Here is an 11329-nt window from a genome sequence, read left to right as displayed (position 1 = left end):
GATGCTTTCCCATCTGAGCCACCAGGGAAGCGCCTCAGTAGGTACCTGGAAAGGGGGAGGAAGGCGAGGCACAAGGCACGCCCTGTGGGCCACTGCCCGGATTTCGACCACCACTGCCGCGTCCCCGCCCGGGGGCCTCGACCCTGCCGGGCCCTTGACGCATGGGGGCCCCCAGTGCGCCGGTCGACCACCGCCCGGAGGTCCCTGCCGACGCCAAAAGACCACCCCCACATCCCCCCGAAACGGGCAGAGCCCTCCCCCACCACCTCCTACACCGGTACGGCCGCCCCCCCCGGACCCCGTCCTCCGCCCTCAACCACCGGGGCCCCCTACCCGCGCCCACGGCCCAGGCACCCTCCTCCCTCCACCACCAAGGGCAGAGAGGACGGGAAGCGTGGCGCCAAGCGGGCAGGGACACGACAGAGGTGAGAGGGCGAGAGACAAGACAGAGGCGTGGGGAGGGGTGGCTGGGAGCAAGCCCGGAGGCTCGGAGGGCGTGAGGAGGCGTCTGGCGATCGCGCGGCAGACCCAGAGCAGCGGACGACGACCGGCTGAGGCAAACAGGTCCAGGGCCAGCGGCGGGGCGCGTCGGGCAGGCAAGCGGCCCAGCGACGGGGAGCCGCCAGCCGTCACACCGCACAGCCTGCAAGACGCGACCGGAGGATCCGCGCTGTGCGGTCTGCTGCTGAGGGTAAGGCAGCCATGGCCGGCGCCGCGGGCAAGGCGCCTGCGGTGGGGTGGGGGCGCGCTGAGCACCTCCCCCCACGCCCCCCACCCCCCCCACCCCACCCCAACCCTCGGACCCAACCTCGAGGGAACTTGGCTCGGAGGTCGGGCAGAAGAGGGACACCGGAGACGCCGCCACCGGGCGCGGGGCAAGGGTGGCGGGGGCGCCCGGCCGAGGATGGAGGGGCGGGCGGGAAGGCGGAGGAGAGCCGTCTTTCCCACCAGACCCGCACTCTGCACGCCGCCCCCCCCCACAGTCTCCCGCGGGGCCCCTCCTCCCAGATGGCTTTCCCTCCCTTACCTTCCAATCCGGCCACGTTAATGATCCTTCCCCAGGTTCAACTATGGAAAACTTGTCAGCTGATCTGTCTATAATTCAGGGATAAAACTATGACTACAGAAAGGAAAGATGACCTGACCTAGGATGGCCATGATGTTCTATAGAACCAGAGAAAACTGGTTAAAATAAAAAAAACAAAACAAAACAAAACTTTTTTTCTTGGAAACTGTAAAGCTGGTTCTTTTGCATATCAATTAAAAACAGAGCTTGTTACAAAGGCCTGCCTAGGGCAGAGCTTGAAGTTAACCATTTCCTGAGAAAACAATACCCACTTTGCCTGAGACCTCAGCCTTGGGCAAATGAGAACTTCAACACCCCCCTCCCCCCAAAAAAGGGGGAGTCAAAGAGATATTTTCAATCTTAGGCGGAAAACTAGAAGATCTCTGTGTGGATTTCTGTATGTCTCAGTGTGAGTCTTCTGTTTTTTGATAATATTGCTGAAGCTGTGCGTGAGTTCCTATTTAAATAATCTAAAGAAAAGGAAGCCCTCAAGAAATGCAAAGAAATACTCTAATATTTCTAAATACAAGAAAAAAAAAAGCTCTAAATACAAGCAAAAAATGGACCTAAATGAATTTTGGATTCATGTGAATTGGGAACTAGTCAATAGTAAATATCTAGTATTTTATTGTTTTCACTACTCTAATATAGACATGTTTAAGAGTCATTAACATTAAGCATAAACTTTTCACAGTGCCTAGGTTTACTATAACTTAAATATTGCTATATTGTTATCTCTCTCACAGACTGGTCAACAAAGAAATTACCTCTAAAAACAAACCAAAAACACTCCTAAAAAATGGAAATGCGATATGAGCTTTTAGGTAAGCTATTAAAAATAATTATACTTTAAAATATCTGTCTATAGTAGTCTTGATTGAAGGCAGAGGAGAAGGGGACAACAGAGGATAAGATGGTTGGATGGCATCGCTGACTCAATGGACATGAGGTTGAGCAAGCCCCGGGAGTTGGTGATGGACAGGGAAGCCTGGCAGCCTGCAGTCCATGGGGTCGCAAAGAGTCAGACGCAACTGAACTGAACTGAATTTACAATAGTTTCTCCAGATCTTGGCTACCTGAATGTCTATGGTTGTGCTAAACTAAGTGATGACAGTGTATTGAATAGCTAGGTCATTTCATAAATTAAGGTTCTGAAACATTCACCACTTGACAGGGCCTTCGTCTTACACAGAAACTAAAGAGATTTTGGCTATCCATGAATAGTGTCTGGTGCCATGCTGAGATGTGCAGTGTAAGAAAGCTTTTTTTTTTTTAGATAGTATCACTGATACGTATGTTCACCAGTCTGTAAAATGCCAATATAAAAGTCAGTTCTCGGTTGCTTAAGGAAAAATGTATGACTTGTAATTAAAGAAGGTCCGAGGAATGAAATCGCATTTGATGAAGGAAAAAGAAGTAGTTCTGACTGACAGGTGGCAGTTTCAGGATGGGGGAAGCAAAGGAATGGGTACAGAATGGGATAAGGAGGTTTTATGGAAAGTGGACCCCCAGAAAAGAGTTTGTGCCTAGTACAAGGTTTCTTGAGATGTTGAACTGCCTTTGCTAGTGGATTTTAAGTTTCTTTACCTCTTAAATGATCCATCCTAGGTTTACCTTTGAAATCTTTTGTTAACTTTGGCTAAGTGGATAAGTATTCTTTCACAGCCTACCTGACTGTCATGAACCCTTTTGATATTTATGAACAAACCTTCCTAAATAACTGACTTCTAGCTAACTTTGGGATGCTTCAGAGGGCCCCTGAGACCTCCCAAAGAGAGATATTTATTAAACAACCTGAGTTCATTTGGCATGTTAAACTACATGGGAAGTGTTGTCAGAAGGAGTGATTGAATCTTCTCAAGTTATATTGTATGGTTGATGCTACTAATATAGATATCCTAGAAGTTATGTGACATTCATGAAAATCTGATATGTTCTGATAAAATGCTGTCAGTTATAATTTGAGTTATCATATTAAAGTGTTTCAAATCACAGCAATGACCAGATTTACTTTGTCAATTTCAATTTAATCAGATTTTCAACATGCCTTCTGTGGTTTCACACTGATGCCTTTGCAAAAATACTGCTACTTCCAGATATACGGAAAAGCCGCAGCCGCCGATTCCGGAGCCGGGGTAGCTGCCGCCGCCGCCGCCTCTGCAGCCGCCGCCGCCACCGGAGGAGTGGGCTTGGGAAGGACGTGGTCACCGCGCCCGGAGCTCCACTCGCAAGGTTCTCTGCTCCCTGCAGTCCTCCCACGGGAATGACCATGGATAAAAGTGAACTGGTACAGAAAGCCAAGCTCGCCGAGCAGGCCGAGCGCTATAATGACATGGCTGCGGCCATGAAGGCGGTCACGGAGCAGGGGCATGAGCTTTCCAATGAGGAGAGAAACCTGCTGTCGGTCGCCTACAAGAATGTGGTCGGTGCCCGCCGTTCGTCCTGGCGTGTCATCTCCAGCATCGAACAGAAAACTGAGCAGAACGAGAAGAAGCAGCAGATGGGCAAAGAGTACCGCGAGAAGATCGAGGTCGAGCTGCAGGACATCTGCAACGACGTGCTGGAGCTGTTGGATAAATACCTTATTCCCAATGCTACACAGCCAGAAAGTAAGGTGTTCTACTTGAAAATGAAAGGCAATTATTTTAGATATCTTTCTGAGGTGGCATCTGGAGACAATAAACAAACCACTGGGCAGAGCGGCTGTAGCCTGTGAGCTGCGAGATCCAGGGACAGAGTCTCAGCCTCGCTGTTGCCGCCCAGAGACTGCTGATCCCCGTCCGTCCGTCGCCACCTACTCCGGACACAGAACATCCAGTCATGGATAAAAACGAGCTGGTACAGAAGGCCAAACTGGCTGAGCAGGCTGAGCGATATGATGACATGGCAGCCTGCATGAAGTCTGTAACTGAGCAAGGAGCTGAATTATCCAATGAGGAGAGGAATCTTCTCTCAGTTGCTTATAAAAATGTTGTAGGAGCCCGTAGGTCATCTTGGAAGGTCGTCTCCAGTATTGAGCAAAAGACGGAAGGTGCTGAGAAAAAACAGCAGATGGCTCGAGAATACAGAGAGAAAATAGAGACCGAGCTAAGAGATATCTGCAATGATGTACTGTCTCTTTTGGAAAAGTTCTTGATCCCCAATGCTTCACAAGCAGAGAGCAAAGTCTTCTACTTGAAAATGAAAGGAGACTACTACCGCTACTTGGCTGAGGTTGTGGCTGGTGATGACAAGAAAGGGATTGTGGATCAGTCACAGCAAGCATACCAAGAAGCTTTTGAAATCAGCAAAAAGGAAATGCAACCAACACATCCTATCAGACTGGGTCTGGCCCTTAACTTCTCTGTGTTCTATTATGAGATTCTGAACTCCCCTGAGAAAGCCTGCTCTCTTACAAAGACAGCATTTGATGAAGCCATTGCTGAACTTGATACATTAAGTGAAGAGTCATACAAAGACAGCACGCTAATAATGCAGTTACTGAGAGATAATTTGACATTGTGGACATCAGATACCCAAGGAGACGAAGCTGAAGCAGGAGAAGGAGGGGAAAATTAACCGGCCTTCCAACTTTTGTCTGCCTCATTCTAAAATTTACACAGTAGACCATTTGTCATCCATGCTGTCCCACAAATAGTTTTTTGTTTATGATTTATGACAGGTTTATGTTACTTCTATTTGAATTTCTATATTTCCCATGTGGTTTTTATGTTTAATATTAGGGGAGTAGAGCCAGTTAACATTTAGGGAGTTATCTGTTTTCATCTTGAGGTGGCCAATATGGGGATGTGGAATTTTTATACAAGTTATAAAGGTTTGGCATAGTACTTTTGGTACATTGTGGCTTCACAAGGGCCAGTGTTAAAACTGCTTCCATGTCTAAGCAAAGAAAACTGCCTGCATATTGGTATGTCCTGGTGGGGAATAAAAGGGATAATTGGTTCCAGTCACAGGTGGTGTTGTGGGTACTTCTTAGGTTTGGAGCACTTACAAAGCTGTAGTAGAAATGGATATCCCATGGATATTGCATGTTAAACCATGTGTTATCTGTGGAATACTCAGACGCAGTGTGCACACTGTTGACTGCAGCTACAGAAGTGTTCCTTTAGTTGTGACCCAATTTACTCTGGATAAGGGCAGAAACGGTTCACATTCCATTATTTGTAAAGTTACCTGCTGTTTGCTTTCATTATTTTTGCTACACTCATTTTATTTGTATTTAAATGTTTTAGGCAACCTAAGAACAAATGTACAAGTAAAGATGCAGTAAAAATGAATTGCTTGATATTCATTACTTCATGTATATCAAGCACAGCAGTAAAACAAAAACCCATGTATTTAACTTTTTTTAGTTTTTTTTTTTTGCTTTTGTGATTTTTTTTTTGATACTTGCCTAACATGCATGTGCTGTAAAAAATAGTTAACAGGGAAATAACTTGAGATGATGGCTAGCTTTGTTTAATGTCTTATGAGATTTTCATGAACAATCCAAGCATAATTGTTAAGAACACGTGTATTAAGTTCATGTAAGTGGAATAAAAGTTTTATGAATGGACTTTTCAAAAAAAAAAAAAAATAAACAAACCACTGTGTCGAACTCCCAGCAGGCTTACCAAGAAGCATTTGAAATTAGTAAGAAAGAAACGCAGCCTACACACCCCATTCGACTGGGCCTGGCACTTAATTTCTCCGTCTTTTATTATGAGATTCTAAACTCTCCTGAAAAGGCTTGCAGCCTGGCAAAAACAGCGTTTGATGAGGCGATTGCTGAGTTGGACACGCTGAACGAAGAGTCCTACAAAGACAGCACCCTGATCATGCAGCTGCTGAGGGACAATCTCACTCTGTGGATGTCAGAAAACCAGGGAGACGAAGGAGATGCTGGGGAGGGAGAGAACTAATGTCTACCGTGCTTCGTGATCTCTTCAGTGTCACTCTGTACCCTCCACATATATCCCTTTGTGCGATAAAAAAAAAAAAAAAAAAGAAACGTACGTCGACTTTCAATTTTTCACAGCCTCAGCCTAGCAAAAATGGTCCATGGGATGAACAGCTGGTATTTGTATCTAAAATTCAGATTGGTCACATAAATGCCACGGCATTCTGAAGTTTTGATTTTGATTAACATTGACAGGATTACTATGTGTTTAATAAAAAAAAAAAAAAAACTGAACACTGTGATTATGGGGTTTTGTAATTCAGCAGAACTCTTACTGCTAGAAAAAAAAATAGACCTGAATTATGTGTAACTTTTTGGAAAGTTAAATTTGATTCAAAACAGTTGTCCCTGAAATACAGTTCCATTGTAAAGTTGTACAGAAAGTTATAGATTCTATTGTGACACTGGGACTTGGAGTGGGTCACCTCTCGTTTGGCATTCGAGTTTTACAGTAATTTCTAGTGATTCTGCCCATTCTGATCAGGGCTTTTAGACACTTGGTATGTTGGGGCTTGTTGCCACTGAAAAGTTCGTGACCACAGATGGCCACAGTGTCTTCCTCCATGGAAACTCGAAGCCAGAAATGAACATTCCTGGCGGCAGATAACTGGGTTATGACAGCATGCAAAGGTCCAGTGCTCATAGACCACCTGTGACTCCAGCCCCTTCCCCTATATAGCAGCATGTTTGCTGATTGGCAGCTTGTGCTTAGGTAGTGGAATCTGTTTTCCCTGTAACCATGAGCTCAAGATGGGAAAAAAAAAGCCGTGTATCTTATGAATGGCCTTGTCTGTTTCCTGGGTAATACCTTTAAGAATAATGTTCTGCAGAGATTGTCTTTCACTTGAGGAGTTAAGTACTCAGTGTTTGGGTTCTTCCTAGCTCGGGGCTTTAAAATTTTGAAATCTAAACATTCTTTCCCACAGTCCTTTTTGACTGTTAACTTTAGTCTTCTCTAAATTTCTGTCCTGCTTCCGTACATTTTTTTCTTTGTGCATTCTCTCTCTTTGCCTTTTGTTCATGATTTAGTACTAGATGGGCAGGGACAGGGGGCCCACAGGGGGGTGAGGGATGTTGGCGAGCACTTTGGTGAGCCAGCCTTGCTTCAGAGAGTTGAAAAGAGCTTGCCACGTTTCAGCTCTGTCTTCTTCCAGTTCTCAGCACGGTGGTTGCTCTTCAGTCACACCAAGATCTGACTCCAAAAAGTATTTTTAAATACCCATGGTTTCTCTTTATATTGCAGCCAACCCTGATAATGCTTGTTAGCACCTGTCACCAGCTCTCCCAAGGGTACCCATCCCGTCAAGTTCACAGACAAATGTCAGGGAAGTTGCATGAACACAGCGATGGGGAGAGTCAGGAATAGCCCGGCCTACCAGTCTCAGTCTCCACCTTCCTCCCCGAACATTCCACGTAGCCGTAGTGTCCCATCTGTTTGTCCATCTGCTGAAATAAGAAAAGAAACATTCATGCACTGATTTCAAAACAAACCAAAAGGAAAAAAAAAAAAAAAAAAACCTCTCTCCTTTCTAGCTGAACAAAAATGTGCAGTTAATACTTGCCGCTTGAAAATGCAGTAGTGAATGTGGAACGAGCCTGTCTGTATATCTGGTAGCTCTCTTGCTTTGTTTTTCCTCACCAGTATTCTGCCTCACGTTTGCTTCTGTGATGGTTATATTGCCTAGCAAGCACACCCGTGGTTGTGAAAATAGTATAGCAAAAAAGAAAAAACCCCAGTTATTGATGTACTAGATTTGTGTATGTCTTTTAAACAGTTCTAGTTTCCACCTTACACGGAATAATCAGGAAAAGTGTAAAAACTTAAAAGTGAAATAAAAATTTTATCAGTTAGTTGGCTGATGCAAAAAAAAAAAAAAAAAAAAAGATAAACGGAAAAGACTTTCTATTGTCCTGCCAAGCCTCGAGGAGAATCACAAGGTGTCCCTCGCAACTAGACAGGTGTCATGAGGTCACTGAACCAACACGAGCTTGGAAGGGCCATTCCAGCTCTAACTTGAGAACACACACAAGTTGCCGCCGCAGCTTCAGAAAAACAATGAGACTATCCCCTCGCCACAAGATGAGGCATGGTTCCCCGGCATTGCATTCAGAGCAAGTCCGTGTTCCCCATTCAACATGAAAGGAGCCTTGACGTCCTAGATGAAACTCCACTTAGTCCCCAAGAACTGTGTCACAAGTCTAGTGGGACCCTGAGGGCCCCGCAGCAAGATAAAAGTACCCCGAGTACTCCAAATCAACACGAGATTGGGCCCGATTCCCCTGCACTGTGAACAGAGCAAGTCCGTGTTCCCCATCAAACCCGAATGGAGCCTTGACTTCCTTGATGGAACTCCAGAGAGTCCCCAGAAACACTGTCACAAGTTTAGAGGGACCCTGCATTCCCTGCAGCAACATGAAAGCACACCATGTACTTCAAATCAACTAGAGAAGAGGCTCGATTCCCCTGTATTGTCTCCAGAGCCATCACTCATTCCCCATCAAACACGACAAGTGGCTTGACTTCTTTTAGGCAACTCCAGAGATTACCCGGGAATACCGTCTCAAGTCTAGAGGAACACCAAGTTCCGCACAGCAACTCCAGAAAAGCTCCGTGTATTCAAAATCATCTCGAGATGAGGGCTGATTCCCTGGCTTTGACTCAAGAAGAATGCCAGCTTTAAACAACACCTAAAGAGGAGGCATCTCTCAGCTATAGGTACGTGAGAGGGACCCTGAGCTTGCTGCCTCATGTGGAATGGACACCGAGATGTCCTGACTGGAAATAAGGCCGGAATTCCCTGCAGTGACATGAATGCAGGCTTGTCTTTCATCTCACAAGATGAAGGGATGTCTGAATCCCCTGTGGAGACCCTAGGGAATACCCCAGTTCCCCGCCTCATCTCGACAGGAGACCTCACATCCCTTTGACAACATGAGAGGCACGCAGAGTTTAATGCTTCAAAAGGAGACAAAGCCTGACTCTTCTGGAAAATTGACAGGAGTTACAGTATCGCTCTGGAAACTGCAAAGGGAAACTTGGTCTCCCGCCTCAACTCGAGAGGCGTCACTAATGTTCTGCCAAGCCTCGAGGAGAATCACAAGGTGTACCTCGCAACTAGACAGGAGTCCACACATTGCTGAGCAAACCCGAGTTTTGAAGTGCCATCCCCACCGTAACTCGAGAACATTTCGAGGCTTCCGCCGCAACTCCAGAAAAACAATGAGACTTTCCCCTCGCCGTGTGATGAGGCCCAATTCACCTGAAATGCATGCAGGGTAAATCCGTGTTCCCCATCAAACAGGAATGGAGACTTGACTTCCTTGTTGGAACTCCAGAGAGACCCCAAGAACACTGTAACAAGTCTAGAGGGACCCTGAGGTCCCCGCAGCAAAAAAAAAAGTGCTCCATGAACACCAAATCAACTCGAGATGAGGTTCGATTCCCCTGAACTGCATTGAGAGCAAGTCCGTGTTCCCCATCAAATAAGAAAGGTGCCTTGACTTCCTTGATGGAACTCGAGAGCGTCCACAGGAACACTGTCACAAGTCTAGAGGGACCGTGAGGTCCCCACAGCAACATGCTAACGCACTGTGTACTTGAAATCAACTCGAGAAGAGGCCTGATTCCCCGGCACTGAGTGCAGAGCAAGTCCATGTTCCCCATTAAACACTAAAGGAGCCTTTATTTCCTTGATGCAACTCCAGAGAGACGCCAGGAACACTGTCACAAGTCTAGAGGGACCCTGAGGTCCGCGCAGCAACAGGAACGTGCACCATGTTCTTGAAATCAACTCGAGTAGAGGCCCCATTCCTCTGCACTTCGTTCCAAGCATGTCTGGGTTCACGATCCAACACGAAAGGAGCCTTGATTTCCTTGATGGACCTCCAGAGAGTCCCCAGGAACACTGTCACAAGTCTAGAGGGACCCTGAGTTCCCCACAGCAACATGAAAGCGCACCGTGTATTTCAAATCAACTCGAGAAGAGGCCCGATTCCCCTGCATTGTCTCCAGAGCCATCACTCATTCCCCATCAAACACGACAAGTGGTTTTACTTCCTTTTGGCAACTCCAGAGATTACCCGAGAATACCGTCTCAAGTCTAGAGAAATACCATGTTCCGCACAGCAACTCCAGAAAAGCTCGGTGTATTCAAAATCATCTCGAGATGAGGGCTGATTCCCTGGCTTTGACTCAAGAGGAATGCCAGCTTTAAACAACACCTAAAGAGGAGGCATCACTCAGCTATAGGTACGTGAGAGGGACCCTGAGTTTGCTGCCTCATGTGGAATGGACCCCAAGATGCCCTTACTCGAAATAAGTTCGGAATTCCCTGCAGTGACATGAATGCAGGCTTGTCTTTCATCTCACAAATGAAGGGATGTGTGAATCCCCTGTGGAGACCCTAGAGAATACCCTAGTTCCCTGCCTCATCTCGAAGGAGGCCTCACATGCCTTTGACTACACGAGAGGTATGCGGAGTTTAATGCTTCAAGAGGAGTCGAAGGCTGACTCTTTTAGGAAAGTGACAGGAGTCACAGTATCGCACTGGCAATTGAAAAGGGAAACTTGGTCTCTCACCTCAAATCGAGAGACATCCCTATTGTCCTGCCAAGCCTCGAGGAGAATCACAAGGTGTCCCTCGCCACTAGATAGGAGTCCTGAGGTTGCTGAACCAACACGAGTTTTGAAGGGCCATTCCGGCTCTAACTCGAGAACATATACAGGTTGCCGCCGCAGCTTCAGAAAAACAATGAGACTTTCCCCTCGCCACAAGATGAGGCACGATTCCCCGGCATTGCATTCAGAGCAAGTCTGTGTTCCCCTTCCAACATGAAAGGAGACTTGACGTCCTAGATGAAACTTCACATAGTCTGCAAGAACTCTGTCACAAGTCTAGTGGGACCCTCAAGTCCCCGCAGCAACATGAAAGGGCTCCAAGTACTCCAAATCAACTCGAGATGAGGCCCAATTCCCCTGCACTTCGAACAGAGAAAGTAAGTGTTCCCCATCAAACCCGAATGGAGCCTTGACTTCCTTGATGGAACTCCAGAGAGTCCCCAGAAACACTGTCACAAGTCTAGAGGGACCCTGAGTTCCCCGCAGCAATATGAAAGTGCACCATGTACTTCAAATCAACTCGAGAAGAGGCCCGATTCCCCTGCATTGTCTCCAGAGCCATCACTCGTTCCCCATCAAACACGACAAGTGGTTTTACTTCCGGTAGGCCACTCCAGAGATTACCCAAGAATAACGTCTCAAGTCTAGAGGAACACCAAGTTCTGCACAGCAACTCGAGAAAAGCTCCATGTATCCAAAATCATCT

General features: G+C 46.6%; 2 protein-coding genes across 2 annotated transcripts; both read left to right on the top strand.

Moving 5' to 3' along the window:
- The first annotated feature begins 3161 nt into the window (after positions 1-3161).
- Positions 3162-3782, top strand: LOC122453373 (14-3-3 protein beta/alpha-like). The gene has a single exon (XM_043487370.1). The coding sequence runs from the start codon at positions 3330-3332 to the stop codon at positions 3780-3782; it is 453 nt and encodes a 150-aa protein (XP_043343305.1). The 5' UTR covers positions 3162-3329.
- Positions 3783-3886: 104 nt separating this feature from the next.
- LOC122453372 (14-3-3 protein zeta/delta-like) lies at positions 3887-7856 on the top strand. Its single transcript, XM_043487369.1, has 2 exons — positions 3887-4294; positions 5641-7856. The coding sequence occupies exons 1-2, from the start codon at positions 3887-3889 to the stop codon at positions 5965-5967; spliced, it is 735 nt and encodes a 244-aa protein (XP_043343304.1). The 3' UTR covers positions 5968-7856.
- Positions 7857-11329: the final 3473 nt, after the last annotated feature.

The sequence above is a fragment of the Cervus canadensis genome, chromosome 14 (genome assembly GCF_019320065.1).
Source record: "Cervus canadensis isolate Bull #8, Minnesota chromosome 14, ASM1932006v1, whole genome shotgun sequence".
NCBI classification, from domain to species: Eukaryota; Metazoa; Chordata; class Mammalia; order Artiodactyla; family Cervidae; genus Cervus; species Cervus canadensis.
The sequence above is the reverse complement of the archived record's forward strand: the minus strand, read 5'-3'. Positions and strand labels throughout refer to the sequence as shown.

What these genes read in the sequence shown, in the direction of transcription:
- LOC122453373 (XM_043487370.1), top strand. Translation starts at nt 3,330, where the DNA reads ATGACCATGGATAAAAGTGAACTGGTACAGAAAGCCAAGCTCGCCGAG.
- LOC122453372 (XM_043487369.1), top strand. Translation starts at nt 3,887, where the DNA reads ATGGATAAAAACGAGCTGGTACAGAAGGCCAAACTGGCTGAGCAGGCT. An exon ending in CTGAGGTTGTGGCTGGTGAT is followed by an intron (nt 4,295 to 5,640) that starts GACAAGAAAGGG and finishes AAAAAAAAAAAA; the next exon opens with AATAAACAAACCACTGTGTC.